General features: G+C 45.2%; 1 protein-coding gene across 1 annotated transcript in view; it reads right to left on the reverse strand.

Annotated features, from left to right (window-relative positions):
* rasgrf2b (Ras protein-specific guanine nucleotide-releasing factor 2b) overlaps positions 1–15,193 on the reverse strand; it is a 404,619-nt gene that overhangs the window by 46,714 nt on the left and 342,712 nt on the right. Inside the window, exon 20 of the mRNA XM_070867471.1 lies at positions 9,747–9,807. Within this exon, the coding sequence (XP_070723572.1) occupies positions 9,747–9,807 (61 nt within the window). The remainder of the gene's footprint in view (positions 1–9,746; positions 9,808–15,193) is intronic.

The following is a 15,193-nucleotide window of genomic DNA, read 5'->3' on the forward strand; positions in this document are numbered from 1 at the left end:
TCAGATCAGCCATGATCTTATTAAATGGCGGAGCAGGCTCGAGGGGTCAAATGGCCTACTCCTGTCCTATTTCTTATGTTCTTATGTTCTGAGGGAGCCCTAATTGAGGTGTATAAAATGATGAGTGTCCCGGATAGAGTGGATAGGAAGGACCTGTTTCCCTTGGCAGAGGGGCCAACAACCAAGAGACATTGATTTAAAGTAATTGCGGGGAGATTTGGAGGAGATATGAGGGGAAATTCCTTCACCCAGAGGGTAGTGGGGATCTGGAACTCACTGCCTGAAAGGGTGGTAGAGGCAGAAACCCTCACTGCATTAAAAAAATACTTGGCTGCGCACTTGAGGTGCCATAACCTACAGGGCTACGGACCAAGAGCTGGAAAGTGGCATTAGGCGGGATAGCTCCTGGTCGGCCGGCGTGGACATGATGGGCTGAAATGGCCTCCGTCCGTGCTGTAAATTCCGATGATTCTACGAAAAAATATTCTGTTTTTCTATTCCTACCAAAGTGAACAACCTCACATTTCCATACATTATACTCCATCTGCCACCTTACTGCCCACTCAATGAATCTATCTATATCCCTTTGCAGACACTTTGTGTTCTCCTCACAGCTTACTGTCCCACCTAGCTTTGTATCATCAGCAAACTCGGTCCCTTTATCTAGCTCATTAATATAGATTGTAAATAGTTGAGGCCCCAGCACTGATCCTTGCAGCACCCCACTAGTTACAGCCTGCCAACCTGAAAAAGACCTGTTTATCCTTACTCTCTGTTTTCTGTCCATTAACCAATCCTCTATCCATGCTAATACATTACTTCCAATCCCAAGATCGCTTATCTTGTGTAATAATCTTTTATGTGACACCTTATCGTATGCCGTTTGGAAATCCAAATATACTACATCCACTGCTTCCCCTTTATCTACCCTGCCAGTTACATCCTCAAAAAACTCCAATAAATTTGTCAAACACAATTTCCCTTTCTCCAATTGGCCTGGATTTTTATCTGGTTTTATGCCTCTCCCAGGAGATCGCATGGTTCCTGGAGGGGTGGGGTATAAAATGTTGCGATACATGGGGTATTGCAGTTGTGTGGGGCGGACTGGTTGGGCCAGATGCTCTTTACCTGTCCGCCATTGTTCATTGTTTATAGGTTTATATGTAACCTTCAGGGCTGCTGATTGAGGGCCATGCGGCTCATTGTCGGCCGGCGCGGACATGATTGGCCGAAATGGCCTCCTTCTGCGCGGTAAACTTCTATGTTTCTAAAATCATGTTATGATTTTCTAAGTGCTCTGATAACACTTTCTTAATAATGCACTTCAGCATTTTCATGACTACTGATATCAGGCTAACTGGCCTGTAGTTCCCTGTTTTCTCTCCCTCTCCTTTCTTGAATAGTGGTGTTACATTTGCTACCTTCCAATCTGCTGGCACCGTTCTAGAATCTAGGGCATTTTGAAAGATCAAAACCAATGCATCCACTATCTCTGCATCCACCTCTTTTAGAACCGTAGGATGCAGGCCGTCAGATCCAGGGGATTGATCGGCTTTTCGTCCCATTAGTTTCTCTAGCATTTTTTCTCTACTTATATTGATTACACTAAGTTTCTCACCCTCATTAGACCCTTGGTTCCCCATCATTTTAGGCATGCTTTTTGCTTTTTGCATTTTCTATTGTGATGACAGATACAAAATATTTGTTTAACGTTTCTGCCATTTCCTTATTCCCCATAATAATTTCTCTTGCCTCAGCCTCTAAACCAATGTTTACTTTTGCTACTCTTTTCCTTTTAACATACTTGTTGAAGCTCTTACAATCTGTTTTTATATTTCTTGCTAGTTTTCTCTCACAATCATTTTTATTCCTTTTTTATGAATTTTTGGTCATCCTTTGCTGGTTTCTGAAACTCTCCCAATCCTAAGGCTTACTATTATTCTTCGCAACATTATAAGCTTCTTCTTTCAATCTAATGCTATCCTTAACTTCTTTAGTTAGTCTTCCTGGCAAAGTACCGCCCGGTCTCTTGCCGGCCTTCAGTGATCCTTTGGGCTGTACTTGGGCGGGCCTTGGCTTTGACCAAGTTCGGGCCCTAAATGTTCCAGGTACTTGACTTTTCGAAAAGACAGGCAGAATGGTAAATGAGAGTGGGTAGTCCTGATAATAAAGGATGACATAAGGACAGTGGAAAGAAAGGATCTCGGCTTGGAAGATCAGGAAGTATCGATGGAGATAAGGAATAACAAGGGGAAGAAAACACTGGTGGGAGCAGTATATAGGTAGCTATACCATTGGACAGAATATTAATCACTTTTCCAGTGTAGCTTTTGTTTCTCAATGGAATGTATTTTTGTTGAGAATTATGAAATATTTATTTAAATGCTAGCTACTGCTTATCTACTGCTATACCTTTTAATCTATTTTTCCAATCTACCTTAGCCAACTCACCCTTCATTCCTATGTAATTGGCCTTATTTAAGTTTAAGTCTCTAGTTTCGGACCTAGGCAAGTCAATCTCAAACGCAACGTGAAATTCTATCATCTTCTGATCACTCTGCCCCAGAAGATCCTTTACTATGAGATTGCTCTAATTAACCCTGTCTCACTACACAACACAAGCTCTAAAATAGCCTGTTCCCTGGTTGGATCCATGACGTATTGTTCTAGGAAATTGTCCCGAGTGCATTCCATGAACTCGTCCTCCAGACTACCTTTGCCAATTTGATTTATATGAAGATTAAAGTCCCCCACAATAATTGCATTAACTTTGGTACAAGCTCCAACAATTTCTTGATTAATATTCTGTCCAATGGTATAGCTACTGTTCGGGGGCCTATATACTGCTCCCACCAGTGTTTTCTTCCCCTTGTTATTCCTTATCTCCATCGATACTTCCTGATCTTCCAAGCCGAGATCCTTTCTCTCCACTGTCCTTATGTCATCCTTTATTATCAGGACTACCCACTCTCATTTACCATTCTGCCTGTCTTTTCGAAAAGTCAAGTATCTGGAACATTTAGGGCCCGAACTTGGTCAAAGCCAAGGCCCGCCCAAGTACCGCCCAAAGGATCGCCCAAAGGATCACTGAAGGCCGGCAGGAGACCGGGCGGTACTTTGCCAGGAAGATTCCTCTAAAGTTGGCAGTACCGCCCGACGGCAAAATAACGACTTACACCGTCAATCTGGATGGCAGCGGGCGGAAGTTCCCAATCTCGGCGGCAAATGCGATCCTCGCCAAAGTACTGCCGAGGATTGAGTCGGGCCCAGGGAGGGGCGAGGGGGGGGGGGGCGCAGGGGTGGGGGAGACCAAAAAATAAAAGTCTTCACAAAAAAAAACACTGGAACACTTTCAGGGTACCTCATACAGATAAATTGCTGGAAAAAAAAATTAAAAGAAGTTCACTAACCTTTTTTTGCAGGTCTTCTTACTTATTGTTGGGGTTAGACCTGCCTCCATGCAACGGTCCATCCTTCTGCTGCTGTCGACTCCCGCCCGGAGGAATCTGCCAGCTCGGCGGGCGGGAGGTCACCTACGCGACTTGCCCGCCAGTGGCCGTTAGCAGGCGGTTCCCAGCGGTACTCCCCTCCCGCCAGCGGCAGACCTAGAGGAATCTGTAACCGAGGGGTGGGCGGCGAAAAAACTCAGCAGCAGTCGACAGCGGCAGTGGGCAGTAAGGCCACCAATTCCGGCCCCTTAGTTCCCAACTTTGGTCATCTTGCAACTACGTCTCTGTAATAGCTATTAGATCAAACCCATTTATCTCTATTTGTGCCACTTGTTCATCTATCTTGTTACAAATGCTCCGTGCATTCAGATAAAGAGCTTTTAATTTTTCTTACCATTATTTCCTGCTTTTACATTATTCTCTGATGCACCATTACCATTAAACTCTCTGTCCCTTCCTGTCACACTCTGCTTATTTTTACCCAACTCACTACATTGCTCTATTGCATTGAGCTTTCTCCTTAAATATTTAAATTTTCCCTCACCTGACCCCGATCCCCCATTTTTTAGTTTTATGCCCTAACTACAGCCCTAGTTATTCGATTTGCCAGGATGCTGGTCCCAGCTTGGTTTAAGTGGAGTCCATCTCGACAGAACAGCTCCCTCTTTCCCCAGTACTCGTGCCAGTGCCCCATGAATTGAAACCTCTTCCTCCAACATCAGTCTTTGAGCCACGCATTTGACTCTCTGATCTGCTTGACCCGATGCCAATTTGAACGTGGCTCAGGTAGTAATCCAGAGATTATTACCCTTGAGGTTCTGCTTATTAATTTCGACCCTAGCTCCTCAAACTCCCTCAGCAGAACCTCATTCTTAGTTCTACCTATGTCGTTGGTTCCTACATGGACCATGACAACTGGATCCTCTCCCACCCACTCCAAGTTCCTGCAGATGTGGTTGCTCAGGATCACGATGCAGTTTCTCAACTCTTAATTTAACCCCATTCTCTAACTTAGAAAGCAAAGAAAAGCTGTAATACTCACCAACCAATCACCTACCCGCTCTCCTGTGATGTCACTCTTTGATTTTTTTTGTTGTTGTTTTTGAATTGGAGCCGCTCCCTTCTGCTCCCGCTCTTTTAAAGAAACTCAAGCAATTTTTAACAAAACTAACAGGTTAAAAAGAGTGTCAGCTGTGGCCCAGTCAGAAAGCTGTGGGTTTAAGACCCACCTCAGGGACTTGAACACATAAATCTAGGCTGACACTCCAGTGCAGTGCTGAGATTGTGCTGCACTGTCGGAGGTGCTGTCTTTTGGATGAGACGTTAAACCGAGGCCCCGTCTGCTCTCTCAAGTGAACATAAAAGATCCCATGGCACTATTTCGAAGAAGAGCAGAGGAGTTATCCCTGGTGTCCTGGCAAATATTTATCCCTCAATCAACATAACAAAACAGCTTAACTGGTCATTATCACATTGCTGTTTGTGGGAGCTTGCTGTACGCAAATTGCTGCTGTGTTTCCTACATTACAACAGTGACTACACTCCAAAAAGTACTTTATTGGCAGTAAAACATTTTGACATGTCCGGTGGTCGTGAAAGGTGCTATATAAATGCAATTCTTTCTTTCTTTGTGACTAATATTGCAATTTGTAATTAATAACATCTTCCTCTCCATTTTGGATTGTCACATAGATTGATCAAGATATTGACACAGCCAATGATGACCTGAATTGAAATAGCCTAGAGGCATCTACCTGATGAAGGCAGAAAGAGCTTAGAGATCCTGGAACCACTCAGGCCGAGAAGTTCGAGTAGGCCGGAAACTTGCCGGTAACAGTGCCGGCCAAGGCTAATGGCCGCGCATCGAGAGAGAGCAGGCAGCGCCAGTATTTTGGTGCTGTCTGCTAATTAACATCAGCGGTGCAGACATATTGTGGTGTAACATGCTCTTTCCAGTGCTAAGCTCAGCAGGAGGCCAAAAGCTGTGTCTGTGCCCCGCTTGCAGTGAAGGAGAACTGGGAAGAAACGAGCGAATCTGTAGGCCATGTACAGGACAGTTGCCGTACTTGTTACAACAATATTACCTGCCACCTGCTTAGCAATCAATGTTACAGGCATGCTTTGATCGGACTTTGGGTTTTATGGGATTGGAGGAGAATTGGGGAGGGTGTGGGTGTACAATAGGGCAAATTAATTATCAGAAGTCTGTACCTCTAGCGCTGAAGAAGGCATGCAGCATTCAGCGCTGAAAGGGACCACAGGTCAATTTTTCTGACATTGAGCCAAGACGGCCCATGTAATGCTTTCAAGGACTCTCCCCTATCCCTTCACCCACACATCTCATTCTCAAGGAATAGAGTCTAAGCCAAGCTCTTTATTTTAAATGCTTGTTTAAATTTTCATGTCGCATGAAGTAAAAGATGTAGGACAGGAATGATCAAATCCAGCACTTTGTAGTTTTTGAAACGATTAGATTCTAGTCACAATTTCATTGATTTGCTAAGGTCACATTAGTCACTGGCTAAGGAGAGTCTGACAATTGATGGCGTTTTACTTTTCCACGCTGAGGACAGGGTACTCATGTCTGAAACTTAAACAATTTGAATTACCACGTCAGATTTCAGAGATTGAAACACTGAATATCCACAGGTGGTTCTTAACCCAAACCTCAAGCTCACTCTTCTAGTCACTCAGAAATAATCACGTGCAATATTCTGCATCTTCCCATTTGTTACATTCAGTATTACAATCTCAACCAGGACAGTTTCAAATAAGCAAACCACCCAAAAAAAACAATTAAACTTTACATGCAAATCTCAAGGGCTATCTCTCAAGACCTAGCCTTGCGAATAATATAAACATTGCAACGTGGAGAATCCTGGCTGTCTTACATTTATCAGTTGAAGCATCCTCGTGGCTGTTAATACTGTTGAAGCAGTTTTAGCAACTGCACGCTATGGGCATGCTTTAGAGAAGACAGCAAGAGGAGCGCCGATATCCAAAATGGATGAGCTGGCATGCTCCGACCAATTATAACACTTTCGGTGAGCGCAGGCAATGGCAGCACTGCTGAAAATGGCAGGTCCCGCATGTCAGCGGGCGAAAGTGCAGCGACCGCCATTTTTTCCCCCAAAGCGATGCAGCTAAAACCCCAAAATTCTAGGCCTCAGTGTGAAAAAGAGTTCCATTACATTTCTGTTGTCAGTGCTAGGAATCAGGGGTGTAGATAGCAAATCTAAAACTGCACATACTCCTTCCAAATGGTCTTCCCTGGCACATGGGTATTCCTATTCTGAGCAAGATCCTTGAGGTATGTCACCTTGGAACACTAAGATTATAAGGATGGGGGATATTTTTACTATGAAGGTATCTTGTGTTTTACTGCAAGGGTGTACAACGTAACTATTCTTCAGGGCCTATTTTAACTTTGGTCAACATTAATCCTCATGTAGGTTATCCATTACATGTATGAATATCTTTCCACTCAGTAATTTGAGATAGATCTGAACATTGTGATAGGAATTTTTATCTTGGAGTCGGGTCGGGTGTGTGTGGGTCATGTAACGGGTTTGGGACGTAATGTCTGAATAGCGCACTGTTCAGAGCAACTTGAATTTAATGGCCCCAACTGAAAGACTCATGCGTGTTTCCTGACCCTATCAAATGGTGCGGATCTGATGACGTCATCGATGATATTTAAAGCAGCCTTGCACTCAACTCATTCAAAGGTTGCTAGAGGAGGGTGGAACCTGACAAACAAAGGCCTGAGTATAAAGTATCAAGGATGAATAGCCAAAGGCAGAGGGCTGCACCACGATTTTTAGATGCACCCTTGTACATTCTGGTGGAGGCTGTCAGAACATGCAGGGAGGTCCTCTTCCCTGCTGATAGGCAAAGGAGCCCTCCACAAGAAACCAAAACAGCCTGGTTGGAAATAGCAGAGGAGGTCAGCAGCAGAGATGTGATAAGGAGGACCTGGATCCAGTGCAGGAAACAATTCAATGATCTCATGAGGTCAGGAAAGGTGAGTGCAATGCCAACTCACCTTCATCTTGATGTGCCTGCCAACACATCCCCATCAATCTGCCTTCCCAAGCCTACTCCTGCACATCATTATTCACACCAACATACTTTGCCTGTCCACCTATCCTTCTCTTTCTATGTACATACTCACATCTCCATCTGACTAACCACCCCTCACACTCATCTTCATTCTAATGCAATTGTAGCATAAAGTAACACCACAGAAGGAGGCCATTTGGCATTTGGCACCCCACTCCCTCATAATCACCCTCTACAGATCCAAACCATCCATTCCTCATGCTCATTCGATCACTCTTTTTCAAACTTTTCTTCTTTCCTTCCTTGCAGGAGAAAAGAGCTCAGAATACGTGGGAGAGAAGAGAATCAGAGGTAGCCCTTCAGTCTTCACCCAACTAACAGCAGCAGAGGAGGGGGCTCTGGCGATCTCAGGAGTTCGAGAGATGCTGGCAGTGGGAGATGGAGAGAGGTGGAGATCCCAGCAACCTGCTGACAGAATCACATCTCACAAAGCCACATGGCATACAGCAGTCACTCATATGGTGACATGTCAGCAGCCAGTGAAATGCCATCATGTGCATAATGGTACCATTACCCATTCTCATTATAACAGTTCTAATTCATCTCTTTACTCTATCACAGGTCCATCAACTGCACCCCCACCTGCTGCACCCCCACCCGCCGCCCCCCCGCCACTGTCCAGCCAGAGGAGGAAAATGACTTCTCATAGGAACCTCCAGCCACTGAGGGTACACCGCCAGCAGACCCAAGCACAGCCAGCACCAATGCAGATACACACACCTCAGTGGGTTCTTCACGTTATAGAGTAGAATTGTCACCTGGTGTCTCACAATTCACAAGTGAGCAAGAGCAGGTGGTGTTGACAGGGACAGCAGTGGAGACACCTCGCCGGAGGGCGCAGGACACTCCAAGCTCTGCTGTGCTCCATGCAGATGCTGAGTCTCGGGGCCATTGAGAAAAAGGGTGATCCTGGAAGGGCAGCAACAATTGCAGGAGGCTCTGGCATCTTTAGCAGCCGCGATGTCTGCAAATGTTCAGAGGATTGAGGAGTCCATCTCCAACATGAGCACCACCATGTCGCAGGCGATGGCGACAATGTGCTGTTCCATGGAAAGGATGGCCATCTGCATGGAGCAACAAATGCACCCCTCACATGAGCAGCACATGCTAGCTGTGGATAACAGGTGACAGACATTCATAGACCTCCTCTCAAGGAGGGATGTAAACGCAGTCTTGGGCGTGTTAAGTTTCAATTATTTTGATGACACAGATAACTGTATTTCTTTACACCACTTTCAGGTCTTGTCTATTTTTGTCTCAAACCTTGGATGTGTCTTTGTCACTTGGCGTGAATGGTGAGTCATTACTTAACCTCGAGCTTTGGGGCTTTGGTTGAGAGAAATTGCTTGGTCATTGTAGGGATGCTTTATGGTATTGTTGCGGGGGGGCGGGGGGGGGGGGGGTGGGGTGCGGGGGGACTTAGTACAGCATGTGGCAGCCAAGTGACTGCATTGAAGCAAATTAAGTAAATCTGGCCATGATGAGACCATCCTGGAACTCCCGGGCAGCAATTAGTGCTGCTGCAGGCTGCTGGTGCCATCTCCACCTCAGGTTCCTCCTTCTCTGAAGAGGCTATGCGCTGTGTGCCTTGCTCCTCCTGCAGCTGTAACTTTACCCGGTGTCTTCTAAGTTAAAAACCATTTAAAGAACAAAACATTTATTCCATGTTTAATACAGGTTGAACCGCCCTTATCTGGAACCCTCGGGAGCTGGCCTGTGCTGGATAAGGGATTTTGCTGGTCGAGGGGAGGTCACATTAAATTGGATGGTACAGGTACTGAGCAAGGGGATTTCGGGATGGGCTGGCTTGGGGCTGGGAGTGTGGCAGAGAGATCGTGGGAGGGACGGGGCGGTGGATCGCGGGGTCAGACCAGTGATTGTGGGAGTCGGCAGCGAGGAAGGACTTCAATTTGCTCAGTTTGTTCATGTCGGCAGAGCGGTCGGGAATGATGCCGGATGAGAGGTGTGTCGGATAAGGGAGATTCAACCTGTACCATAAAAATAAATACCACACAAATGTCGGGTTAGAAGGAAGTGGCATGAAATGCTACAGTTTATTTTTAATGATCTATTGATCTGTAATGCTGCTTTATTCTTGCTGCTATTAAATTGAACCTAAGAACTATTTCTTTAAGTCAGATTCATGTGGGTTTATTTGTTGATTGACACACTCACCATCTGTATTAAAACTTCCATCCGCAGCTGAGCATCATCCAACTCGTCCTGAGAAAGCGCACTGACAGAGAATTTAATGTGAATTAAAAGGATGTACACCACGGAAATCAACAATATTTGACACAACCAAAGCATTGCACTGCTAATACATTTGGATTCATTATTACATAAAACAGATAAATTAACTTGATAGACAACATTTGGGATTGCATAACAAACTAGAAGTGTTTGGCATATGCAAATAAACTTTACTGCTGGTAATTGCTGCTGAATAGTGGACAGTTTTGTGCTAAGTGTATTAACCCACTCTCTAACAGTTATGCAATTTTAGGCTGCATTGCATGGACACAGTTAGGCTGCTGTGAAGTGATTTTGGGCGTGCACTGACATGAAAGTGGCAGCATAACTTGTGAGTTAACCTGCACTGTGACTCCTGAGCACACTACAGCCTCCAGGATGCTGCCTCATGTTGCTTAGGCTTTGTACCAGGTGGAGTGTAACTAAGGTGGTCCATTGGTCTAAGTTTACCAATTTAATATGGAGTCCTTTTAATGTCATGAGGATGTGGACACTGCCACCCACAGTCTCATAACATGGAAAATAAATTGATGTGGGGGGTGGGGTAGAGATCTGAGCATGTGTATAAGTGTTATGTATGTAACTATGTAATACTTGCCACCAGAGGGCACGACTGTTGGAGTCCTAATGGTCACTTGCACACACGTGCAAGGCCAGTATAAAAGGTTGGCTGCCATGTTGTTTAGGCACTCTGGTGCTCTCCACTCTCTCTTCTGCGACAGTTGGAACTGGTGCTCTTCACTCTCCCGTCCTGCGACAGTGGGAACTGGTGCTCTCCACTCTCTCGTCCTGTGACAGTTGGAACTGGTGCTCTCCACTCTCCCGTTGGTTTAGGAGGGAGGGCTTTAGTTTCCTGAACAATTGGGACCACTTCTGGGATAGGTGTGACCTGTACAAGTCGGACAAGTTACACCTCAACAGAGACGGGACCAATGTTCTTGCGGGTGGTTTTGATAGTACGGTTGGGAGGGCTTTAAACTAGCTTGGCAGGGGGATGGAACCCAGGAGAGGGCTCTGAGCTAGTTAGGGTGGGTGAGAGCTCAGATGAACAGAACCCCAAGAAAGAATGTAAAAGGCAGGAGGCAACAGAGCAGAGTAGCACTGGGGTAAGTGTAAACCACAAGGTGATAGGAATGGACAATATGTATGAATATAAAGGGGCTGCAGGAGGGGTCAAAACTAAAAATCATGGTTTAAAAACTAGTATTAAAACACTTTACCTAAACGCACGCAGCATTCAAAACAAAGTAAATGAGTTGACGGCACAAATCATTACAAATGGGTATGATTTGGTGGCCATTACTGAAACATGGTTGCAGGGTGGCCCAGACTGGGAATTAAACATACAGGGGTATCTGACAATTCGGAAACAAAGACAAGAGGGGAAGGAGGTGGGGTAGCTCTGTTAATGAAGGATGATATCAGGGTAGTTGTGAGAGACGATATTGGCTCTAATGAACAAAATGTTGAATCATTGTGGGTGGAGATTAGAGATAGTAAGGGGAAAAAGTCACTGGTGGGCGTAGTTTATAGGCCTGCAAATAATAACTTCACGGTGGGGCGGACAAGAATCAGGGGAATAATGGAGGCATGTGAAAAAGGATCGGCAGTAATCATGGGGGATTTTAACCTACATGTCGATTGGTCAAATCAAATCGCACGGGGTAGCCTGGAGGAGGAATTCATAGAATGCATATGGGATTGTTTCTTAAAACAGTATGTTACAGAACCTACAAGGGAGCAAACTATCTTAGATCTGGTCCTGTGTAATGAGACAGGAATAATAAACGATCTCCGAGTAAAAGATCCTCTCGGAATGAGTGATCACAGTATGGTTGAATTTGTAATACAGATTGAGGGTGAGGAAGTAGTGTCTCAAATGAGCGTACTATGCTTAAACAAAGGGGACTACAGTGGGATGAGGGCAGAATTGGCTAAAGTAGACTGGGAACACAGATTAAACGGTGGCACAATTGAGGAACAGTGGAGGACTTTTAAGGAGCTCTTTCATAGTACTCAACAAAAATATATTCCAGTGAAAAAGGGCAGTAAGAGAAGGGATAACCAGCCGTGGATAACCAAGGAAATAAAGGAGAGTATCAAATTAATAACCAATGCATATAAGGTGGCCAAGGTTAGTGGGAAACGAGAAGATTGGGAAAATTTTAAACGACAGCAAAGAATGACTAAGAAAGCAATAAAGAAAGGAAAGATAGATTGCGAAAGTAAACTTGCGCAAAACATAAAAACAGATAGTAAAAGCTTTTACCAATATATAAAACGGAAAAGAGTGACTAAAGTAAATGTTGGTCCCTTAGAAGATGAGAAGGGGGATTTAATAATGGGAAATGTGGAAATGGCTGAGACCTTAAACAATTATTTTGCTTCGGTCTTCACAGTGGAAGACACAAAAACCATGCCAAAAATTGCTGGTCACAGGAATGTGGGAAGGGAGGACCTTGAGACAATCACTATCACTAGGGAGGTAGTGCTGGACAGGCTAATGGGACTCAAGGTAGACAAGTCCCCTGGTCCTGATGAAATGCATCCCAGGGTATTAAAAGAGATGGCGGAAGTTATAGCAGATGCATTCGTTATAATCTACCAAAATTCTCTGGACTCTGGGGAGGTACCAGCGGATTGGAAAGCAGCTAATGTAACGCCTCTGTTTAAAAAAGGGGGCAGACAAATAGCAGGTAACTATAGGCCGGTTAGTTTAACATCTGTAGTGGGGAAAATGCTTGAAGCTATCATTAAGGAAGAAATAGCGGGACATCTAGATAGGAATAGTGCAATCAAACAGACACAACATGCATTCATGAAGGGGAAATCATGTGTAACTAATTTACTGGAATTCTTTGAGGATATAACGAGCATGGTGGATAGAGGTGTACCGATGGATGTGGTGTATTTAGATTTCCAAAAGGCATTCGATAAGGTGCCACACAAAAGGTTACTGCAGAAGATAAAGGTACACGGAGTCAGAGGAAATGTATTAGCATGTATAGAGAATTGGCTGGCTAACAGAAAGCAGAGAGTCGGGATAAATGGGTCCTTTTCGGGTTGGAAATCGGTGGTGAGTAGTGTGCCACAGGGATCGGTGCTGGGACCACAACTGTTTACAATACACATAGATGACCTGGAAGAGGGGACAGAGTGTAGTGTAACAAAATTTTCAGATGGCACAAAGATTAGTGGGAAAGCGGGTTGTGTAGAGGGCACAGAGAGGCTGCAGAAAGATTTAGATAGGTTAAGCGAATGGGCTAAGGTTTAGCAGATGGAATACAATGTCGGAAAATGTAAGGTCATCCACCTTGGAAAAAAAAACAGTAAAAGGGAATATTATTTGAATGGGGAGAAATTACAATATGCTGCGGTGCAAAGGGACCTGGGGATCCTTGTGCATGAATCCCAAAAAGTTAGTTTGCAGGTGCAGCAGGTAATCAGGAAGGCGAATGGAATGTTGGCCTTCATTGCGAGAGGGATGGAGTACAAAAGCAAGGAGGTCCTGCTGCAACTGTACAGGGTATTGGAGTACTGCGTGCAGTTTTGGTCACCTTACTTAAGGAAGGATATACTAGCTTTGGAGGGAATACAGAGATGATTCACTAGGCTGATTCCAGAGATGAGGGGGTTATCTTATGATGATAGATTGAGTAGACTGGGTCTTTACTCGTTGGAGTTCAGAAGGATGAGGGGAGATCTTATAGAAACATTTAAAATAATGAAAGGGATAGACAAGATAGAGGCAGAGAGGTTGTTTCCACTGGTCGGGGAGACTAGAACTAGGAGGCACAGCCTCAAAATACGGGGGGAGCCAATTTAAAACCGAGTTGAGAAGGAATTTCTTTTCCCAGAGGGTTGTGAATCTGTGGAATTCTCTGCCCAAGGAAGCAGTTGAGGCTTGCTCATTGAATATATTCAAATCACAGATAGATAGATTTTTAACCAATAAGGGAATTAAGGGTTACGGGGAGCAGGCAGGTAAGTGGAGCGGAGTCCACGGCCAGATCAGCCATGATCTTGTTGAATGGCGCAGCAGGCTCGAGGGGCTAGATGGCCTACTCCTGTTCCTAATTCTTATGTTCTTATGTTCTTATGTTCTTATGTTCTTATGTTCTTATGTTCTTATGTTCTTATTAATGTTGGGGAAGTCCAGAACCAGGGGTCACAGTCTAAGGATAAGGGGTAAGCCATTTAGGACCGAGATGAGGAGAGACTTCTTCGCCCAGAGAGTGGTGAACCTATGGAATTCTCTACCACAGAAAGTTGTTGAGGCTAATTCACTAAATATATTCAAAAAGGAGTTAGATGTAGTCCTTACTACTAGGGGGATCAAGGGGTATGGTGAGAAAGCAGGAATGGGGTACTGAAGTTGCATGTTCAGCCATGAACTCATTGAATGGCGGTGCAGGCTCGAAGGGCCGAATGGCCTACTCCTGCACCTATTTTCTATGTTTCTATGTTTCTAAAGACTAAGGTCACACTAAGTTTAGCTCACAGTACTCAGCCTCGTGGAGTTCTTCTATACACAACAATTGGCGACGATAACAGAATACGAACCTTCACACAACCATGGCTGCCGTTGGAATATTAGAGAGATTCGTAAAGGGTGATGATTGGGAAGCCTTCGTCGAGCGTCTCGACCAACACTTCGTGACCAACAAGCTGAAAGGAGACACTAACGTGGCCAAGCACAGGGCGGTTCTCCTCACCGTCTGTGGGCCTAAAATATACGGCCTCATCAAGAATCTGCTCGCACCGACAAAACCAACGGAGAAGGAATATACAGAGTTGTGCACGCTGGTTCGGGACCACCTCAAGCCGAAGGAGAGTATCCTCATGGCCAGTTATCGTTTTTACACGCATCATCGCTCCGGGGGCCAGGACGTGGCAGATTATGTCGCCGACCTGAGACGCCTCGTAGGATCTTGCAATTTTGGAGCTGCGTTGGGGCAAATGCTGCGGGACTTTTTCGTGCTGGGCATCAGCCATGAGGTCATTCTTCGAAAGCTGCTGGCTGCCGAAACCCAAGACCTGAGCAGGGCCATCGCGATCGCCCAGGCAAGCATGGCCACAGACGATAACACCAAACAGATATCTTCTCAACCTCAAAGCTCACCGGCAAGTACTGTGCATAAAATGACGTCGCTAGCAGGCCGAACTGCATCTGGCAGGGCCTATACGTCTGAGGCTGCAAGACCTGTGATGACTCAGAGTCCGCCATCGGGGGTGAATGTGAATCCATTAGCACCGTGTTGGCGCTGCGGGGGTAATCACCGGGCCCATCAATGTCAATTCAAGCACTACGGGTGCAAAGGCTGTGCAACGATGGGGCACCGCCAGCGAATGTGCAAACATGCTGCGAC

Source organism: Pristiophorus japonicus, chromosome 1 (assembly GCF_044704955.1).
Source record: "Pristiophorus japonicus isolate sPriJap1 chromosome 1, sPriJap1.hap1, whole genome shotgun sequence".
Lineage (NCBI taxonomy): Eukaryota > Metazoa > Chordata > Chondrichthyes > Pristiophoridae > Pristiophorus > Pristiophorus japonicus.